A 23478-nucleotide genomic window follows, 5' to 3' on the forward strand; every position below is an offset into this window, starting at 1 on the left:
CTTTCTCCTCTGACGCAACCACCAGATTGCCCAGTGTATCCTGCAGGGGTCCCACATTACCCGGCGCCTTCTTCATCCTCCCAATATATTTGAAAAAGGACTTTTTGTTATCCTTAATCTTGGACGCTAATCCGAGCTCTATGTCCGCCTTGGCCTTCCTAACAGCTCGCCTACAGGCCCGCGCAGAGGAGGTATACTCCTCTTTGGAGTATACCTCCTCTGTTTTGCAATGTTACTTTTAATATATCATTCTACCTTGTGGTTAGCAGCTTTTGCTAGGCCACATGTTATAGCCTTTTATTCAGCTGCAAATCCAGTGCTCCCCAAGATCCAAATATTGTCACCCTAACAATATGTAACTCAGGTTTTTGAATGTCGGTTCAGGAGGGGCATGTCTAGATTATGCATGAGATAATGCTCGGGATCATCTCAGCTAGGCTGTGTTTTGAAGTTGGCCCCAGATTTCTAAGTTTCTGATGGTCAGAATGTACAAGGTTACCCAAATACTCTGACTTATCACAGCTGAGAAACTGCTCAGAGCCCTAACTCAATCCGAAACCCCAAAATGGGCCTCTCAAGCTAGGCATTTCTCCACCTCTCTTACCAGAGGAGCATGCTATTCAGTAATACTGCTCCTGAGTTGTTCAGGCTTCCACCTGGGATGTGGAGTTCACATCCAGAGAACAGCTTCATATCCCATGGTCTTGCTGTAAGGTCTGTCAAGCAGGATTCAAACAGGATTCAAGCAGGATTCAACTACCTGCTCCAAATTGGGAACCGAGGTCTCTGATATAGAGGGGGAGTCCTCTAACAACTTAAAATATTAGGCAAAGGGAGTTAGGTTTCCTGGTATTAAGTTTTCCCAGGGATGGGAGAAGTAGGCTTAGGCTACTTAACTAGCTGACTTCATAGAGACGGCTCTTGTCTGAAGATCAGGAATGGAAGAAGGTATCTGCCTGATTAACATTACTAGATTAGAGGTGTTTAATCCTACCCTGTTCTTTTGAACTTCATTCCCAGCCGGTGCTCAGCTGATTTCTGGATGTTTGTTCCTTAGACTCCTAACTTTGCCTATGCACAGGAAGAGGAGCCTCAGGGGTGAGGATTCCCCAAGGTGGCTATAGGGGTTAAATGCTGTAACAGGGAATGGAGCAATGCCGAAGATGCCGTGCTTGTTATTGCCTAAGTACTTTTGAGCATCTGGGAATTCACTGCTTTTGAAAACTTTACGTATAATGATTGCCTCCCAGATTTCCAAACCAAATCCAGATACAGGATATGGACATATATGGCAGCCAGGAAATCCTGGATCAACAAGATAAATCATCTGCCTGGGCAATTAAATCACCAAGAAGCAGCATCATAGGGCATCCTGTTGCCTACACAGTGACCTATTTGTTGCAGGGCACTTCAATGCCCTGCTCCTACAAAGAGGTACAGGTGCCAGTTGCCGGGGCAACTGCAGTTGGTCAGCTGACTGGAAGGGGGCAGGGCCTGACCTATATAAAGGTGATCCAGGCTGAGGCCAGGGGGTCAGTTCCCCACTAGCAGCCGCCTGAGCCCCAGTTGTGAGAAGGCCCTGGAGCAGGCACGGTTGCGAGAGAAGGCCCTAGTGCGCATCGGTGAGAGCACAGGCAACCGCGAGAGAGGCTGGGGAGTGTCTGTGGGGAGCGCGGGCAACTGCGAGAAAAGAGAGGCCAGGGAACATCCGTGAGGGCATGGGGCAACCATGAGAGAAGCCAGGGAACGCCCGTAGGGTGCAGGCCCTAAGGCGGGCCAGAGAGCCTGTGAGGGCCTGCCAGTGTGAGACAAGTCCAGGGAGCCCGTGAGGGCGTAGGCAATTGCAAGACAAGCCAGGGGGCACCTGTAAGGGCACAGCAAGGGATCCACCATACAATGTCCGGTACATCTGTGAGGCTTGAGGAGTGGTACAGGGGTGGTTGGAGCCACGCATAGCCCATAAGGCTGGGGTTCACCAAGTCAGTCAATACAGTACAGGGGCCAGGATAAACCAGAGCACTGTGTCCAAGGGGACAAAAAGGCAGCCTTCCTTATAAAATACCTAACATCAAAGATGTGGCGGGCGAGAACAAGGGTGCTTTATCCCGGACTTGGCATGGTAGGGGGCATCCGGAGAGATCATGGCCGCTCCTAGGACCCCGCCACATGACACTATTCAAACTAACTGTGGATGCCAAGGTGGCTTGATTTTTGAGAGTAGGTATATAACACATGGTCACACCAGTTCCCATATCCCCCAGTGTCTCATGCAGAACTACATACCCAACCAGAGACAACTTACACCAATGTGGTTCTAAGTGTCATCCAACCAATGGCACAAGAGAGATTACTAAGAAAATTCACACAGTTTTTTGCAATTCTTCTGCCTCCTTTACAGTTTCATGCAACTTTACTTAACAGTCCTGAGTCAGAAGCCAGAAAAATAGCACTTTCCAACCTCAGAGAAACCACAGAACATTTAACAAATGTATTACCATCTGCCAAATACACAGGGTGAGGTTCAATTTAGTTGATGATACCTAATTTACAATGACGCCCTGTTTTCAGTGTAAGGTTACTCGATGCTGAACAATGAGATTAACAAATCCTGACATGAACAGAATTATAAATATTGTAATGAAAGTTAGTAATTGGCAAAACTGCACTTTGAATTACACTAGCATAAATGCAGAGGAACACCATAATTCTGACAAAGTTACTCTGTATTTATACCAGATTTACCAAGAACAGAATATGGGATGCCCAAATCTCCATGCAAAAACTCCCTTAAACTATTAGCCTGCACAACAGTTTCCAAAGGGAGATGGCGGAATCCTCATGTCTTGAAACATATCTAGACTGAACAAAACACTGGAAAATATAGTGCAGTGGGCATTCCTACAGGAACAGGGGAAAGCCTAGATGACAAAATTTCACTGCTGGATTTTTAGGATTAAATCCTGGCCCGCTTAAGTCAGTGGGAGTTTTGCCATCAAATTCAATGGGGCTAAGGTTTCTCCTATAGGTTTTAAAGCCAGAAGGGACTATTATGACCATCTAGTCTGGCTTCCTGCTTAATACAGATCATAAAATTTCAAATATCATGAGTCTTTTCCATCTCCAATTTCAATGATTCAAATGAGGCTAAAGTAAAATGGAAAAGCAATTTGGAAAACATCAGATTTAATTTAAACCGACCTTTATAAAGGTCAAGGGCTAAATCCTTGAGCCCATACCTGGGCGATCCTATTCCACCACAGGTGGAAAGAAAATCTAAAAGCCATAAAAGTGCCAAAAATTGCACATACAAAGCTACATAAAAGTGCCACTTAGGGACATAAAGATGAAATAGCATTGAATTGAACTGAAGCTCTAGCACATCAATAATTAGCAATGCAAGTGGAAGGTATTCTGAAGAAGCATCTAAGATGCTGAAGTAGTATTTTAAAATATCCATAGAAAACGCATCAATAAGTGGATTCTTGAAGCTGTCTGCCCTGGGGACCTGGGCAGATAGATCCTCTGTGCCCATAATCATGTTCTCTAACTCAAGATCCAGACCTTAGTATTTATAACAACGAGAACGATATCAAGGCCCAGGGAGCAGAATCATAGCTGTATGAATAGCTGACATTTTGGTTTAGGGGCCAAACTGAAAAATATAAATAATTTGTTTCAAGTTGGCCCAAGGCATTTGGGGGGAGAGGGGAAGGAGAGGGTTGTTGGCAAAACAAAAAAAATAATTGGGGGGGTCGTTGCATAAAGTTCTTTTTTTTTTCAGGGTTCTCATTACTTTTAACTGTTTTTTGACAATGTAATGTCAGTTTTCAAAATGAAAATGTCAGTTCCAAATGAAGAATCGAAATATTTCCTCCTGCTGCTGTTAAAAGGAAAAATGTTGATGAACCTGGAAAAATCAAAATGTTTCCTTTTGATGTTGTCAAAATAGTTGAAGTGTGTGTGTGTGTGTGTGAGTGTGCGCGTGTGTATATAAACCAAAAGTATTCATCAAATAAATTTGCAAAGAGTTTAGCTCACCTAAAAGGTCACTATCTGGCAGATAAGCTATTTACCAAAAACATTTAGCTTAATTTTAGGTACAATACAAGTGGCAGCTTTCCTGAGGGAATAGCATTGAAACCACAGTGACAACAAGGTTTCAAAGTTGTCAAAACAAGGCAATGTGAATTCCTGTGTGTTTGTCATCTGAAACCACCTTCGAATGACCTCTGTAGGGCTACACATTTCCTAATTGTCAAGCCCAGGCAAGTTTAACAAACTATGACCTGTATACAAAATGATTCACAATTACTGCTACTACCCTGGTAACTGATTGATGCTGTTTCCTTTTACTGCTCTTTTCCACATCCCTCCAATAAGATTTATCCCATAATGCACACAAATGAAGTTGATGAAATATGCAACGAGGGAAAAGAGGGAACAGTACATAAATATTCGCAGTCTCACACAAACAACCTAAGATTTATTTTTGCTTTAAAAAGCAAAACAAAACACCCCTTCCTTGATCATTTCCAGATTCATACCGTTTGATATTACATAAAACCCAATGTTGTTTTCTGGTAGGAGAGGAAAAACGGCTTACAACCAGCAATTTAAGGTAAGAAAAGAATATAATTCCACTATTCAGACAACTTGATTAAAGACTACAAATCTATATTTCCACCACCTTTTCTGTCACCCACTTTTCCAAATGGTCTCCAGGTGCTGTATGATAGTTTTCAGTGGTATAGACTGGCCCTGTAACAGATGGATGGGCTCTCACCCAATGTTCCATACTGGTTATTTGGCTTTCTACTTTTCCAGAACATAATGGAGTGATGGCTATTAGGGCTCCTTTCTTCTTCATTCCTGTTAGTTCAATACTCTTTATAGCAATACTTACCATTCAGCACTCTTGGGTGGCTTCTGAGATAAGCATCCTACCCTTGATCTCCTTTGCTACTAGAAGTCTCTTTTGCTCTTCCAAAGTATCCCCTTTCCTGACTGCTTTCTTTAAGGCCTTGCCTCTTATCTGGGGACAATATAGTAGCAGTCTTTACCTCGTGTCTCTACCAAGAAATGAAGCCTTCATTTACACTTTGGGTATAATTTTAAAAAATGTCTAAGTGAGTTAATAGCCTGAGTCCTCTGTTTCCAAGAAGATGACTTAGGCACTTGGGGCTAAATTTTGAATGGACTTGTCTACACCATGACAGTAGCATATCCCACCAAGGTCAGCCCCAAGCATGCCCTATCCATCCATTGCCACATACTCTCCAAACTCAGGCATGAGGTAGGGCGGGATACCACCATATGGCACATCCAGACAAGCGTGCATGTGCAACTGTTTGAGGCCCTGCAAACCACATATGGCACAACTGCAACTGTTCACCATATTGTAAAATTGCAGCGCAGCATCAAAATATGAACTCCCAGTATTAACCCCACACTATAAATAAAAGCAGTATGGTGCACACTCCAAGAGCATGTACCAGAGCAACTGGAGGCTGGGTCCTCTAGGGAGATGCTCTGGCTGATTTTCCCCAGTGGCTAGAAAGAAAACCTGGGTCTTACATGATTCATGTTTAAGTCCATGCTCCCTACCAAGCGCTTCTGTGTGTTATCAGGTAAGTCACTTAACTACTTTGCACCTCCATGCCCTAGTTCACAAAGGTACTGTCAGATGCTCAGACAACAGGGATCACATAAATAGTTTAGACAGACAGTTACTCCTTTTCAGCTGTGCTGAATCTCCACAGATCTTTTTGCCACCTCCTCCACGTTGGACTTTCACTTTGGGGGGTTCTGTATTGTCCAAAGCAGGAATGAGCCACCTGCGAAAAGCTGGATGTTTTGTTTAGATGAGGCTCAAAAGTTTATCAGGAAATCTGGGAATGTCACACTTTTGTGAGACTTCACAAAGGCATCCCAGTTTAAATATCACAAGGCAAACACTTTATTATGTTATATTGATACCATTAGTTCCATTCCTAAATTTGCCTAGATGATGCAAATTCATTTGAAATGTATTTAAAGTGAAAGCAACAGGAACATCTTCAGACAAGTATATTCAAACAACAGGAATACAGGAGTTGAAATGAGGTTAAAGAATTGATTGAAGGCTTTTGTGTCTAACCAGTTTATAGTTGTAGAAAGACCAGGAGGTAATTAAAGTGCAAAGTTATTGACATGTAACCGCTACAAGAAGAACAACTTCTAACCAGTTTTTTTTGCAAAACATCACAAAACTCTACATGGGAGACCAGATCAGTTGTACCATTTCAGAAGCACTTTCCTCAGGCATGATCCCAATTTCATTGACATTAGTTTTTTTTTCTTATGTAGCCTCCTTGATTTCAGTAGGGTAACTGCTGATTTGCAGTATGGTAGTGAAAAAAGAATCAAGCCTGAAATGTTATATAGCTACCGTCTGTATAATGCAAGATTAGCACTTCAATATCCCAGCTGAAACTGATGGGGTTTACTCAGACTCTGCAGTGTCATGTAATTATCAAGCAGCAAATAAGGGATGATTTTGGAGCCAACAAAAAACTAACTGCCGAATGTTACTGAACGGGTAACTTTTCGTAGAGGTGCAGACTGAGTTTCAGTCACAGTACTGTGGGGACCCCTTGTGTTCTAGTGTTAAAATGAAGAAAATTGTTCTTGCACAAGCTGTCAGTGACTGTATGTTTAATACTCATTTCTCTTATTACTATTCACCCAACAGGGAAATTCTGCTCTCATTTCTGCTCTCATAAACCTAGATATACTCCCCTGACTTCAGCTAAATTACTTCACCCATACATTGGTGTAGCTGAGGGTAGAACTTGGCTCTAATAATACCACTAGCACTACATTATGTCTACAAAAAGACAAAGGGCCTGATTTTCCTCTTTGCATGGGTTGCTATGCTAGTGTAACTCCTTAGACTTCAAGAGACTTACTGTATGAAATGCAGTAATTAAGAGGAGAATCAGACCTACACTATCATACTGGTATTTAAACTGCAGGCTCATCAAGGCAATGTCCATTTTTCAGACTGTCTATAATGTTAGCGGCCATCTGTATCTATTCTAAATATATGTATCTAAACGTCATATGTTTGTGAGTATAAGTTAAGGCTGAGATTTTTAAGCTGCTCAAGGGATTGTGAATGGGGGTCCAAATCCCTTAGCTGGCTTTAAAAATCTGACTTCAAATTCATGAGATTATAAGAATAATCAACCCTGAGTTCGTTTTCAGCAACTGTTTTGGAACTTCAGGATTCTCTTTTCAAAGCTAGAAAGAAGAACTTAGGGTCATTGAAGGTACCTGCCTCAAGTGACCTCTAAAAGTGCTACAGTAACAAAAGTTTCCTGCAATCCTTGGATGTCCAAAAAGAGAATGTCAAGTAGAATGAAGGAAGAGGTCTTGCCTCTGTATACCCTAGTGGTGAGCTTTCTGCTAAAATAGTGTGTCTAGGTCTGCAGTCATTGTTTCAATAAGGATGTGGAAGTACCAAAGAGTTTGAACGAGGGCCGCAATAATGCTCCAGGGGCTGAAAAATAAGTTTTATGCTGGCAGGCTTAAGGAGCTCAGCTTTTTGTAAAGAAGTCTGAGATGAGAGGTGCTTACCCCTAAAGATGATATCTGGTAGTGAAAGGGCTGTCAACCTTGCTGGAAAAGACATAACAAGATCTGGTGCTTACAAGCTGAAGTCAGACAAATTCAGCTTCACAATTTCCTAGCTGTGAGTGATTAAACACTGGAACTGTTCACCAGGGGAGGTAAGGGACCTACCATTGTTTAGACAAAACTGGGTTTACTAAAATATGTCCTTTAAGTTAGGTTCTGGAAGAAATTATATGGCCCCTATGTTACATGGTGGGGAGGAAGGAAGCACAGTTGTGTTGGAAATTCATAATGATTTTTCCTGGCCTTGGAAATCTGCAAATCTATGAATCTCCTTGTTCATTCCCTTCCTTCATGGCCCAGAGGGAGAAAAGGACCATTTATATTGTTCTCAAAATACTCATAAGGCAGCATTGGTCACAGATCACCTGCTAGGATCATGTGAGGGTCTCTCTCACCTAATCAGTTCCCTGACATTGCAGGAGCCTTTGGCACTGGTAGCTCTTTAGACTCTCCTATTCTGCTTCTAGCAGACATAGTTTATAGGGGTGTGCAAAATGGGTTGTATTTGGATTCAGATTCAGCCCAAATCGGGGACAGTGATTTGATTTGTTGATTTGGATCACTGTCCCCAGTTTGATTCAGCCGAATCCGAATCTGAAGATTTGATGCTGATTCAGAGAATCAGTGATTTGGCCATAGATGCAGCTTCAAAAGTTTTTTCTACATACCTCAAGGTACCAAGTGCAGCTCATGAACGCTGCAATGCTAGGGTGGATGGAGCATCCCATAGGAGCATGGGGGGGTCCCCCTCCATGTGCTCAACAGCCAACCTGGAAGTGGACCAGAAGTACCCTCTGTTCCATTTCTAGGTCCACTGCCGGGTACACTGGGGGGCCTCCCTGCATCCCCCTGGCTCAGTGATCAGCTGTGGGGGGACCACAGGGGCTCCCTAGACCCAGGGGCCACCAGTCAGTGAGCTGGGGGGGGCACAGGGGGGCCCCCTGTGTGCTCCCTGGTGGACCCAGAAGTGCTTCTGGTCCACTTCCAGGTCTGCTACCAAGCACACTGGGGACCCCCTGGTGCTCCTATGGGATGCTCCATCTGCGCCAGCATCACAGTATGCATGAGCCGCGCCTGGTACCTTGAGGTATGTAGAAAAAACATTTAAAGCTGTGTCTATGTTCAACTCATTGAATCTTTCTGAATCTCTCCAAATTGATTCGGAGGGTTCCGATTCGATTCAGAGAGATTAAAAGATCTCCTGATTTGATTGGGATTCGGAAATATAGCCACTGAATCAGGCTGAATCTCCACCACATTGAATCAGCAATGAAGCTTTGCACAGCCCGAATAGTTTAGTCACCAGAGGACTGAAATGCTTTAGCCTAACTGAATTTGCTGGGCTCCGTGTAGGGGTAAGTGGATAAAATGTAGCAGTCTATGCTGTATGGGAGGTCAAATTGGACTGGTTCCCACTGGACTGAAAGCCAAAAAACTAAGAAACTTTTCTCTGCAACCAGAACTAGAAACTTTAAACAAAATGAAAACTTGGCTTCTTATTTGACCGCCATAGCCCCAGAACCGAGTTATTAAGGAAATCACCAAATAGGGTAAAACTCTTGCTAAGATCAAGAGAGTTGACCCCACTGATTTTCAGTTATGTTTTATTATTCTTTTTCCCAGTTCTTCACTGACATCCATTTGCATTACTATGACCACAGATGGGTGGGAAAAAACTGACCCAATTTTGCTCCTACTCAAGTCACTAAGAACTTAATAAACTGATTTCGGCAAGAGCAAAATCACATCACTAAATCCTGTGCCATCAAGCCTCCTGCCCTTTAATGATACAGTCAGGAAGTCACTACTGAAGCTTATGAGTATTCCTCTTAGAATCAATTGAGGCACTTATGAGCCTAAGCGTAAGTAGGCATTTATGCAAGATTTAAGCCATTAATTACCAGAAATCCATGTCCAGGATAGAATGTACCAAATGCACTGAAATCAATGTCATTATACCAAAGAAAAAGTGGAATTAGTGAGATCAGAATCAGGCTCCTGATACCTATATCAATCCAGAAAGAAGGTCTTTCTGTGTATGGCACTGCTTACAGCAAAGGCAAATAGAGAAGGGAGAGGCCATTATAGTTATCAAACTTAAAAGTGAATTTAAAATAACAATACAACTTAGATCTCCCTTTCTAGCAGCTAGATACTTAATGTCTCCCAGGACTTCTGCCACCAGATTGCTCTAGTACTTCCAGCTGTGCTACTGTTTCTGTGTGTGAGCAAGGGAGCTCATCTGGGAAAGAGAATAAAGCATCCTGGTTAAGCCAGCAGCAGCACTTGGAGGAATACTCAAACACACAAGGGAAATAATTTCCTTGTTTTAAAAATAGTGCTTGCCAGCTAGTTTTCCAACTGTACGAAGCTGGACTGTGTGCATATGGGACTGGTTCAGTAAGGGGCTTCATCACATGCCTTTAAGCACATGAATGGTCCTATTGACTTTACTGTATACTTTCGACTTTTTTACTTCTTTCCCTTCTCTCTCCTATATGTGTGTGTATACACATTCACACTTTCTGCTCCTCTTGGCTCATTTGTCATTACTATTTCTCTTTTGGCCACATATAACATCTCAGTCAAGATCCAGGCCACGTTGCACTAAGCAATGTATATGCAAGGATACCATCTCTGCCCCGAAGAGCTAACAGTCTGAGAGCTTACAGACATTCGGAGTTTAAAAAAAAAGTTGGTATTTTTTTTAATCCTTTACCAGTACAGCTGCACACCTTACTTACTATGAGTCCTGTTAAAAAGGCCTTAAAGGGGAAACTAAAATGAGAAAACTTTTGGATACTTTTTAAAATTACTTACTAGTGTCATTATTTCCAAAGCTAAGATTTAGCTATATATCATTGTGGAAAGCTGTGAATCTCTCTTTTCCAATGGCACAAAACTCCAGCATTGAGCTTTGGCAGGTCACAAGGTATCAGTCCTTAAATCTGTCATGGGTGCCAGACTGAATACTGACTGTTCTAGGCCCTGGGCCAGTGTAATTTTGGGGGAAAATTCCAAGGAAATTTCAAGGAAATATTTCTCAAGCAAAATGATTTCTATAATCTGCGGTTTCTGGGAAAGACAGAATGAGTCTTGGATTAGTGGGCAGTGTGCCAGTAAGTCAACCAAAAGGTACCTGGTAAATGCAGTTTATCACATTACTTGCAGTTTAGTACATGACTATCTCTACCATCTTAGTGGTAGCTATGTATATGTTTTTACATAGAGAAAGAGAATAGAGGGGAGCTTTATTAGCATGCCATAAGTGAGTTATGTGGGCCATCCCAAAGGCTTGCCCATAAAAACTTTACATCACACTCAACAACATGTATTTGGTACTTTATGTGCCACAAATGATGCAGAAAAGCTATTTTACATGTGTTTCAAAGAGTGGGGGTTTTATATTGGGACTGTTTCTTGTAACCCTGCCAAGCATTTTAGTTACTACGATCCCAAGTGTACTCAGCTCAGAGGGAGCCATAAAAGCCTTTAAAAAATGACCCAAAATATTTTTTTATGCCTTGCAAACCCAAAGGTTAAGATCTCATCAGCTTTCCAAGGCAACAAGATGGTGCTTCACAAAGCTGGCAATCTTCCCTCACAATGGTTTAAAATTTGTATTTCTGCTGTTGCTTGGACATAAAACAGGAAATTTAAGCCCATCACTGTAATGGGACAAAATGTTGCCAGTTCTGAGCCTTGGACAGGTGTCAGTTTTCATGGTGGAGTGGGGAAATTCCACAGTTGAAAGAGAAGGAAACATATCTATAGCAAGTCAATTTTAGAGGTATAAAGTATTTTGTGCAAGCTGAAGGAAATGAATTAATGCCCAATCCAAAGTGACCTGAAATCAAGGGAACTCTTCATATTAACTTTAAGGACTTTAGAACAGGACCTTAGGCACAGATCTTTCACCATCAAAGTCAATGGAAAGTTTGCCATGGACTTCAGTATACAGAGTGCGGATGAGGCTAAAGGTGTGAGATTAATTGTGCCAAAAAGTCAGATTCACACTTATGATTTGGGGGCTAATTATAAGATGCAAAGGAGGCACCTTCTGGTAGAAAGTGGAGGGAAGGGATGAGGGCTCTGCTAGAGCTGACTTATAACTAGGTGCCGTTCCCAGCACAGGGAAATGCCAAGGAGAGAGAGGAGTTCTGTTTTGCTTACCTATCCTCCACTGCCATAAAGTAAAAGTGAGCATGGATTTCTCTAACATGAGATGGAGCCAGAGCTCATCTCAGAATCAGTGAGCTGCGAGTGCCTCTTTAATGGCCCCTGTAGTGTCTGGCATCTCGCTTAGCTTGGGAGCAGGAAAGAATCTGCCCCACCGCTCCATTACTACTGTAAACTTTCTGTGTACTACCTTCTGAACTGAACCAATGTCTTTCTGTGTTTATTTAAGAAGATACGTGATGGCTTTTAGAAAGAACTGGAACACACACACACAGCGTCCATGCTGTGCAAGTCCATGTTCTATAGATCTAACTCTGATTTCACCTGGTATAACTCCATGGATGTCAGTGGAATTAAGCTAGTGTAGCACTTATGTAGGTCAGAGGAGATCCAGACCCTGTACGTGCATGTGCATATATATGTACGTATATATAGCACATAAGGAGAGGGACATTTCTTACCTCACAGGCTTAACCACAAAGTGTGATGTAGCTAGCTACTGAAGGAGGTGAACAGTATTTAATCACATGCAAATTAATGATTTAATGTTCTTTTATTTTTTTGGCCCCTTGATCTAAATCCAAACCAGACCAATGGAATCCTCTGGTCAGATGGCTGGAAATTCCAGTGAATGAAATCGCGTTGGTGGTCTCCCAGCTCAGAGCCCTGTGAAGAGCAGTACAGTAAAACATCCTCCCATACCACTAATGAATGCGCCCACCCACACTGGAGCTAGTGCCCTCTAAGAACTCAATTCAAGAACAACTTTTTAAACTCATAAACGAAATCAAAGAGCTCATTCTATGAGCCAAACGGCATATAATTTTAGGAAGAACTGCAAATGGGTGGTTACTACACCAGTCACGCAGAGATAGTACTCGTAATACTGAACACGTACACAGCGTTTCAGCTAGGTAATCTTTGTGATTGCCCAATGATTAAATAAATAGTTGTTGTCCTTCTTATAGAGTTTATGCAACTTACTCAAGCTCGCAGTGTCAGGAAAAGGCTTTGCTTTCAAATCAGGCAGGAAAACTCAATCAATTAAGGTTAAGGAAGAGTTTCTAGGACACTAACATCAAGATTACACCCATCAAGTTCATCCCAGGATTTTCATGACTTGCATCAACCGCAGAGAGGATTAAACGTTAGTGATTTCAACCACAGCAGCATGGTCTTATGGAGAAGGTCAGAGGCCTGAATAATCTAGACACACTATCCAAGCAAGAAGTGGGGCTATTCCTGTGCTGTGAAGACCACTCCTTCAGAAAAGCCTGTTTTGCAACTGAGTGACGTGGGAGGTGGAAGGAATCAAGCCTGTTGTAATTGAACTGGCTTGAAATAATAAATACTCACGCTTTCTTAAAACACAGCTTGCCACATCCTGAGAATCTGGAATCAATTCCTTCCCTTTCAAGATGCTTAAAAGTGGTAGAACTTTGATATGGCGCGAGTATGTTTGCTTCTGGGCTTACAGCCCTAGCCTGCCTGTTCCAAACCTTTCAACGTTTTTATGTTATAAGACAGAAAAGTTAGCAAAACAAAGAAAAGAAAAAAGAATCAGAAATTCAGGGAACTATTAAATAAGGGCAGGCTGACTTCCAAATACCTCTGGTGAGCAAATGAATCATGATCAATAACATATTGTCATACAAAGTTACACCAAAGGCTTATCACCTGCTCCTGTTCCAGACACAAAATACAATGGCTAGTGGCTAATCCAGAAACAGGGCTGTTCTCTCTGTAATACTAAAGCGTTTTGTTTCTAAATGATTTTAATTGAATTGGAGTGAAAAACATAAATTACCTGAGAAATAAAAACAAACCAAAAATTTCTATGCAGGACCATCAGAACATTATGTTTCAATAATGTCAAAACATTTCATTTTGACAGCATTGTTCAGATTTATTTTGTTTCTAAGTCTATGCTAATATATAAAACATGATATATCTAATAATAAGAATAAATATAATATTTTATGATAATATACAAGTCAAACCAAAAGTAACTGAAATGATACTATTGAAACAGAACCTTTGAATTTTGTTAAAATGCAACATTTAAAATCTTTCTATCAAGAGTTTTCTTCAAATTGACATGTACTCACAAAACATTTGGATTTTTACAATCCTGCATCATTCATGGAGACCTGTTCTGTTAATTTTTTTCAGGAAGCTCTAAAGGACTGTAAAGTTGCTGCTTTATATATTCACGTTTGCCAGCAGAGGGTATCACAAGCCTTAAATCAAATGGGCATGTGTATCATTGACTTTGTTCATTGATAAAGTAAATAGATTGGAGAGATTCCACAACAAGAAACTACCTCTAGGATTCATCAGTAATGACTGCTTAAAGAAAAAAACATCTACCCCAGCTACTTTGTTGCCTTATCCTGCTCACGCCTGTAGACTCTTAGCGTACACCACCTTGGCAACATCAACTGTCACAGTGATCCATCATTCCCTAGTTGGTGCTGTTGAGGCTAAAATCATGCCATGATCCAACATGCAAACCCCATTGCAAGAAAAGGCTGCTTTGATTTATCTTAGGCATACCGTAGGGTCTCATTAATTCTAACTTCAAGATTTCTCATACCCCATAAATCTTGCTAGAAAAATCCAACCACTTCACTCTACTTCTCAGCAAAGATTTAACAGCTACTGGCTGTAGTGAGAACATATTACTAAGACCTTTTGACTTTTCCAAAACATTTAGGAGTATGCTATGAAGAATAATCATAAATAAAGACACTTAAAATTAATGGCAAACTGATGCTGTATAATTGATCTCCTGATTTCATGTCCATTAACAAATTTATCCTTATGATACTCCATTAAGGAAGGTATTTAAACACCCCAAAATTCTGAGGGTTGGGTTTCTTGGTATTTGGTTCAGACCTATGTTGAACCAATATAACTTAATAAATTATGGGGTGAGATGGAATAGACTGGATTTGCTTTTTCATTTTTACCACTAGTGTCTGTCTACTCAACATTTTAGCTATGTCCTAAGAGTAGAATTAAATTTCACTTACTGGACAACCAAAGTACAGCTAGCAACCAACACCAACTAAAGTGTACGAGTAATTTTGTTACCCTCTCTGGGTATGTAAGTGCCTCCATTATAGGAATTAGATAGTCCTCTAGAGACACGCACATGTCTCTGTTGTCCTATACTTATGTATTTACCATATTTATTCAACTCTAAGACAAACTTTTTCCCATTAATTAGCATGGGGGAAAAGCCCCTCGTCTTATAATCGCATACAAGGGAATTTCACTAAAAACACTGCCTATCATTAAACTGCTGCCAAAAGCAGCATGCGCTCAGCTATGGAAACCAACTATGAAGTTGATTAAATGCAGTCAACACTGAGCATGACTACAAAACACATTTTTTAAAAAAATATTTCACTTCAAGGATGAAATCAGTTCCAGATTCAATTGGGCAAAGCCCAACAGTCAAATTCCAAATTTCAATTGAGCAGAGCTCAATTGTTGAAGTCTGTGTGGCTCTACCACCAGGCAAGTATCTTCCCTCCCAGACTCATCAGTCTGGGATTTGGGATACTTCCCCAAATCCATGGCAGGCATCCTATATCTAAGCCCTAGGCTCAAGATGCCTTGGGGTTTGGATGCCCCCTAATTTATTCACACTTGCACCTAGCCAAAAGGCAAAGGTGCAAGCCAGGGGGAAAGTGCAAATGCAGTCACCCACTGACACAAAACTGTGCAGTTAAGTTTCCCACATTTAGGGAAACTTATAGAGTTCAGCCCCTCTGGAGTGCAATGGGCAAGCCTTACCCTTTACCTATTTTTGATCTGAGCCAAAAGGCCAAGAATGGTGTCTCTCCTGCCCAAAATGTGTGATCCCCTTCACCATGGACTCTTTTTCAATTCATGAAGAGGTTTATTAAATCCAGCCAAGACTGAGTATCTCAGACCTCAGTGGCTTGCAACACCTCCCAGAAGAAGGGAATTATGATTATTGCCTGTTTTACAAATAAGAAGACTGCAGCACAAAAAAAGGAGGACCAGATTCTCATCTGTCATCATCACTATTAACTTTATCTGAAGGGTTTCGACCTGTGCAACCTCTATCAGGGCAAACAAGACGTCTGTGGCAGTGTTGGGAATTGAACTTAGATGTCCTGAGCCTCAGTTCAGTTCCACAAATCCAACTCTTTTCTCTCCTGGATGATGCATGTTCATGGTATGCAACTGACAGAAAAAGGCTCTGCCTAGCAGAAGTCATAATCTACAGTAAGGTGTAACAAGTGAATACAAACGTTCTTTTGGATCATTAGCTCCATGAAGCTAAACCTATAGTCATACTGGCTAAGGACGTGGCCTTCTATGAGGAAAGGAAAATGGAGAAGAAGAGAAGCTTCATGAAGATAAGGGTTGTTTTAATTGTAGTTACACTGGCCACAGGCATCCCTGCTGCAGTAACACAGGCCTTCTTGGGGCCAAATCAAATCACTCCCTTCATCTAATTAATTTTTAAACAAACTCTCAGTACTGTGCAACCTACATCAGCAAAAGCACAGTGCCAGCTAAGCATGATCCTGAGCTATTTGGGGCCAAAGTCTGACTTCAATTATAGTAGCGAAAATTTGAAGTAACTCTATTGAATTTACAGGCCCAGAGTAATCAGCAAGGGTACCTCTTGCACAGCTTAGAAGAGGATGAAAGGATGAAATACATGGTTGACCATGTGTTTCATTTTTAAGCCTATGCACTCCTTGAAAAGCATTTTTAAATGATGCTACTCACTTGCATTATCCTGCTGCTTAGTGTTTTTGATGTATGCTGAGAATTTGGAGAAGATATCTATTCCTGCAGTGTTTGATTCACGGTGCTTAGCAGCAAGCTTGGGATACCTGAAAAAGATAGGACCAGTGTGGAAAACAATGTCCTGTTGTTGCCAGCAATATACCAATCATTACAAATGTTACTTGCCTGAGGAGGGGGGGGAAACCCTGTACGAGGAACTGCAATTAACGCTGTCACTTATCTCAAAAAAACAGCTTGGTGTGACCCACTTAATAACAATTCTGTCCTGGGGAGCCAGGCATTTGAAGAGTTACACAGTGATAGTTTTATGACAAGTCTAATTGTACCAGAGCTTTACACAACTAGGATCCAAGGTGCAGTGGCCTTAAATCAGAAAAGAGGTGTATATTTCCAGAAGGGTGCGGGGGAGTTTGGCAGCAAACTCCCTCTATTATGAATGGCAGTCATGTGCCTAATTCCTTGTGTTGCAAATGCATTCCAGAATGTCAGAGTAAAAAGCTTTAGTATAAGCAGAGTGGAACAGCGTGGAGTTTTGAGTCTATATATTTTTTTAAAGGCAACTGATACAAAGGAACATACTGATTTTAAAAGACTGGAACAAACTAAAGATTTGATCCAAAGCACATCGAACACAATAAGGTCTCCCACTGACTTCAGTAGGTCTTGGATCAGGTCCCATAATGCTCTGACATATCTGATCTCCAACTTCCAGTGCTGGCCAATAGCTGATGATTCAGTGGGAGGTGAAAACAACCCATAAGGCATAGAATTTAAAGTCAGAATGAGCTATTAATCTGACCTCCTGTGGAGCACAAGCCAAAAGAATGTCATCCAGTTTTCCCTGTATCCAGTCCAATAACTCGTGTCTGACTAAAGCATATCTTCCAGAAACACAACTAGCCTTGATCAGATTTCAGGGAAGGATGTTTCTGACCCTTTCCTTGGTATTTTGTTCCATTAGTTAATCACTAACAATATCAAAAAGGTGTGCTTTTTTGTAACTTAAATTTGTTAGATTATTACGTCCACCTATTGCTTTTTGTCGTGCTTCATGCCTCTGGAATGAGACATTTTCTTTCTGCGTGAAAAGGAATTTGTATTCCATAAACTGGTCACCTCTCCATTTCTTTTTGATAATTTAAACAAATTGAGCACCTTAAATCTATCACTGTAAGGACTCTTCTCCCATCCACAAATACTTTTTGTAGCACTTCTTTGTACCTACTCCAATTTTCAATCTTTTGGAAACCATGGACACTAGAACTGGTCACATTTATTATGCTATCATTCTCAAAAATGCCATACATAATCAATGAGGAAAAATATTCTGCAGCTATACATGCAAGCAAATTTTATATATGCAGATATTTCCACTGAAGTCATCAGGAATGTTGCATGAGCAAAGACTACTTAAGTAAAGGTTGCAGGATGGGGGTTTCTTTTAACTTCCATTCAAATCCTCTTTCTCTATTCCTAAGAAACCTTATTGAACAAATTGTTAAATTGTTACTTTGGAGGTGCAAGGGTCTCTTCCAGGAACTCCTCAATTTTGTTGATGTCTGTCTTGACCTCCCCATTAAAAGTCAAGAATGGGGGATGAGTCCCAGGTGCCAAGTTGTGCAGATCAGCTGGTTTTCTGCCAAAAGGAAAAGAAACTTCATAGCATCAATGATACTTTATTGCCTCATTGGTATTCACAGTGTTTTATAAAACGAGTCATATTTGCTTTCCCTCTCTTCCTCCATCCCTCTCTCACTTCCATCCCTTCTTCCTTCCTTCCTGCAGTTTGGTTTTCACTTTCAGTATATTTTTGAAAGCATGCCATTTAACATACAAAGTAAAATATTCTACAGATAAAAAACATTCAGGAAACTGAATCACAACTACTCTGCTCTGTCTCATAGGCACATGGGCCTAATACAAAGTCCAGTGATGTTAACAGGGGATTTTCTAATACAAAGGAAACTGTGGACCATTATAATTATTTTCCACCTATTGCTTATTACCTTTTTAAATCAACTGTAGTGACATTGAACACAACGCCTTTGAGCCACAGGATCATGAAGAGACGTTGTGAGAAAGGACAGTTCCCAATACTTTCTCCATCCATACCAGCCTGTGGAAAAGAAAGGGAAAAATATTTGTATGTATCATGATTAACTGCTCACAAAATATGAGCAGGAAAACTGGATGTCTACACAGACAAAACCAGACTGAAAATAACTTACAGTCCTTTTTGTCTAATGCAGTTTACCATCAACACAATAATAGAACAACTGCAGGGCTAAGCTGTAATGGGTCATTCAAGAAAGCATTCTAGCACTGTTCAAGAGGGACAGTGTAGCTAGGGAGGGTGGGTCTTTGTTCAGCTGTATTTTGCAATATTATGTACATTCTTAATTACTACTTCTCTGCAAAGCTGCCTATTAGAAAACTTAGGGACAGATCCTCACCTACTAAATACTGTTATCATTCAAAAAGGCAATGGCGATATAACAATTTATACAAACTGAGGATCTGTTTCTCAGTTCCATCAGGAAAAAACCCAAGCTGTGACATTCAAAACCAGCTCTGAATCCAAATACATCCAGCATTGAGGGATGTTTGCATCTGAGGTTCTAATTTACACCACTTGAAGAAGGCGGCCCACAGTTAGACAACTGGATTCACATACAGATCTGAACCTGGACTTCTCCAAAGTTCAAGGGAGATTTCAGCTCCAGGGTTGCAGTCTGCCTATCTCCAGCACTTAAGGAGTTTCCAACAAAAGGTCGCAGAACAATAAAAAAACTGTTAGTTTTAGCATCAAGGAAACGGCTTGGGGTTTTTCCTTTCAGAAGTTTATGGTCCTTATCCATGAAAATGCTGACTCTGTGCCATGAGAATATACAAATATAACATTGGCTAAGTGGAGCTAAAGCTGTGTCCAAGGACATCTTTGCAAAATAATCACACTGGTGGCCAAGAGTGTCAAGATGATAATGGTTTAGATAGATTTTAATTTTATTTTGTGGGACCGTGGTGTTTAAGAAGTTCTTACAATCCTGGCAAAGCAAAGCAACCAACATCCTCTTGTTGGCCCATGCGAGTTAAAAATACTGTATTACTTTTTTTTTTTGTCTTCTTGATATTAAAGCTGAGAGGTGGCATTAACTTGTCCTTGAGCAGGAACCACTTCCACTTATTACAGTTCTACGAAGCACCCCTAACAGAACCAGAAGCCACTTGGCTGTACCAAACACAGGTCCTGCTTATGAAATGCTTACTAAAAAGATTTAAATCCTTATTGAAAGAAACATGAACTTCCCGCTTTCCTGAAGTCATCTTCTGATAAGCCTGCATTTGCACAGAAACTAAAGATTAGCTCAATACACAACATTCAAGGTTCAAAGTGGATCAGGTTTTGGGGAGTGTTGGGCTCCAAGGTTTGATCCAGTACAGTATATGGTAAAATCAGGATCTCTGTGGAACACTCTAATCTGTGTTCAGATACTACTCTCCAGATCTAAAGATGTTCAAGTCTGGAGGTTTGACATGGGGGCAAAGGGAAGTGAAGAGGAAGGAGAACTAAAGAAAATGGATTTGCAAAAATCCCTGGGAAGTAGAGTAGTCCAGTTTCAAACAGCTCTACAGTTTAGTTACTTCTGTTCTTCAAATTGACAAGCCATGACAAGCATAGGGTCACCTTAGGAAACTGAACTGTTTCACAGTGTTGGGCACAAATAATTGCTAGGAAATAGGGATGTTTATTTTGCTTGGTTTTGCTAATTCAGATGTAGTACGTACTAAGTTTTGCTCTTCCTGAAAAAGAGACAAATGCTGCAAATGGATATGATGAGATTATGTCAGTTTCACCTAACCTTGCCACCTGAGAGCTCTCCCTGAGGTTGGCTCACAGGGTCTCTAGTCCATCTCTTGGAGGGTTTGATGGACAATTTATTTGCCATGGAGCCCAAGGACAAAATAAAAAAGACAAGGGTCCTGATTATGTATTGTTTACACTGGTTTTACTCCAGATTATTAATTCCATCGAGCATAATTTACTGTTGCTCTCAACTTTGTGCAAAGTGGGTGGACAACACACTGTTGTGAACTCTCACAAATTTTCTCGTGTGATGAGTATTTGGCTGGGATTTGCAGTCAGTCATTTGGTGCCAGTCAGTCCCCAAATGAGATGAGACACTCTAATTTTAGATTTGCATATGGGATAAAACCCCTCTAACTGGCTGCCTTCTCCACTTACCCACATCTTAAGAGAGAAGCAGCCAACTGGGTCTTCTTGGATATCATGAAGTGACCTAATCCCCACCATCCCTTCAGCAACTGGTTTTGAAAGAATAGTTAGGAAACAGGGAATAGAAAGAGTTCAACAACTCAGGGTAGCTCTTCTTGTGCTCTCCCGCTCTCCTCCTTTAAGCAATAGGAAATGTTCCACTCCTCCAGCCCCTGTCTTCACCCCTTCAGCATCTGTCCTGGTAGGACGAGAAGAGGACCTTGCTACAGTTATTTCATCTGACTTGGGCAAGGGGAATGAAGAACCTCAGTAGCAGCAGAAATGAGGTTTGGAGTCATACGAGGGGAAGATAATTGAGGGTTAGGTGGGAGTTGAGAATACAGAACAGATGGGTTAACTGATCCGCACAGCTGATGGGGGCTTCAGAAGCTGAACTGATGGGTTGTTTGAGAGTTGGGGACAGGCAGAATTGATGAGGAGCAGTGGGCAGATATGGGGAACAGAGAAGGGGCAGAACTGATATGGGGTAAAACTGATCTGGAGTCTGGGGAGACAGAATTTATATTAATTGCTGGCCAGGGAAAGGTTGATGTAGGATTGAGAGTTCATGGAGTAGCAAATGCCCCAAATCCCTTTCTCTCTAAATGCTGGGGGGGGCAGTAATTTCCATACACATACCAAGGAAGAAGGAGAGTTCAAGATCAAAAAACAAACCAGAAACAAAACATAACCACTTTTCATAAAAGTCCCATTCTTTTGGGGTCCAATCTCATGATTCTTTGGGCTTTGACTCATCATTTTTGATTTTGTGAGGCTGGCAAACTGGAAAATCCTGTCACAGATCACACAGCAAATCAGTGACAGAGAGGAAACAAATCCAAATCTCCCTGGCAATACATTTTCGCCATGAATCCATGCTGTCTCTCTGCAGACATGGCTCTCCTAGACTTGTGAGCCCTTTCTCAGTGCTAATAAGAGCATCCAGTACTTCAATAGGCAACAGTCAAAACAAGAAAAGAAATCTTAGTAATAAATTCAAAGAGCAATCAGTGCATTCAGAGAACATTTGTGATGTCTAGTAACATGGCTGGAAGAGATGGGGAAGAAAGGATAGCTTCTTAGACTTACATCACAGGAAACTAGCTTGCAAGACAGCACCTGGACAGCAATTAAATAGAAGACCATCATGCTTCTGTCCACAGGCAGAGATTAAATAACACCTTAATCAGGACAAAGAGCCAAAGCAGTGGACAAGAAATAGAAAGGATAATGACTGGCAAATAGGAAGGCTGGATTTCTTCCTGCTGCCACAGTAAATTTGACATACAACTTCTTATATATTCCCTGGAGCACAGTGAATTGGCTCAGGAATTTATAAGACTGAACTTGGATGGAGTATATTTCCTCACCAAATTTAATGCTGAGGGTTTGTTTTTGTTTTGTTGAGTGTTTTTGTTTCCAATGATGATGGCTCAGGATGAGTTTGGAGATTGTGGAAAAGGACCCTCCCACGTTTCAGCCAATGGCACAACAGTTATAGCCCTTTCCTACGGAAAGGGAGATCTAAGGTCCAAACCCCCCATGCTGTGCCAGAAGCTTCAAACCTGCATCCCCTGCTTGCCAACAAAGAATGCTAACCACAGATCAGATACAATTCAGACCCTTCTCAAGCTGATCTGCTACATCTCATTAAATGCTTCTTGCATAACATGGAGAAACAGCACTGGAATAGTTTCTGCCATAATGATCAAGGCCCCAGACTAGAACCCAGTGCCATCTGCTAGCAAAGGCAACAGCTGTCTGCTCACTGAGCCACACACTCTCAGGCTTAATCTTTTCCTCCTGCCCCAAATACCTTCCTCTTGTCTATCTAGTAGGCCAGATTCAAGAGAAGAGCTGGAGAGAGGCATTGATAACGCCTGTACCGCGGCTTGGTGGTCAGAACAGTTTTTGGGAAGCAGGTCTAAACCCACTCTGGGTGGTGAGGGCTAGTGTGCGAGTCCTCTGATCCCTGGGCAAGTGCCCAAACCCCTAGGGTATTGGGCTAAAATATGGGAGGGTCCTCCCCCAGCATCTAATACCCACTAGTCGTGGTTTTTCTGTGACTAACTTCAAGATTTACCCAGGCCTACATACCTGGACAAATTTTGTTGCATCCTTACCTGGCCAGAGTGCATACCTGCCGAGCATGTGCAGTGGGCCTGTGTACTTTTTAGGTCCCAGAGATGAATGATAAACTCCAAGTGCTGAAATCTGCAATTAGGTGGCTGCATAGTTAGGTGCCATTTAGGCATGTAAAGTGAAATGGGACTTAGCCCTTCAGACTTACTGCACAGCACCGTTCCAGTGTGTGTGGTGAGTGGGGCTTCTGCAGCACTGTTACTCTCCCTCTTGGAAACATCCCAGTCTGGTCATGCTGCTTCAGTTCAATTCGAAAGAATGTAACGGATAATAAATGTATCTGTTATTTTCATAATTAGCCTCTAGACACCTATTACAAAAAGATCCTCCCTTGGGTCTTGGAGTAAACAGACATGGACAACTCCACCATCACACCAGCTGCCAGACTCTATATGCAAGGTGGCAAGAAG

At 41.5% G+C, this 23478-nt stretch overlaps 1 protein-coding gene across 4 annotated transcripts in view; it reads right to left on the reverse strand.

The window, feature by feature from the left end:
* CLIC5 (chloride intracellular channel 5) overlaps positions 1–23478 on the reverse strand; it is a 141061-nt gene that overhangs the window by 20398 nt on the left and 97185 nt on the right. For all 4 annotated transcript variants that reach the window (XM_019520974.1, XM_019520973.1, XM_019520975.1 and 1 more), the window contains 3 exons: positions 18660–18769; positions 18164–18289; positions 16633–16739 (listed from right to left, as the gene is read on the reverse strand). In XM_019520974.1, coding sequence (XP_019376519.1) covers positions 16633–16739; positions 18164–18289; positions 18660–18769 — 343 coding nt within the window. The remainder of the gene's footprint in view (positions 1–16632; positions 16740–18163; positions 18290–18659; positions 18770–23478) is intronic.

Source organism: Gavialis gangeticus, unplaced genomic scaffold (genome assembly GCF_001723915.1).
Source record: "Gavialis gangeticus isolate Ggan-Ray unplaced genomic scaffold, GavGan_comp1, whole genome shotgun sequence".
Taxonomy (NCBI): Eukaryota; Metazoa; Chordata; order Crocodylia; family Gavialidae; genus Gavialis; species Gavialis gangeticus.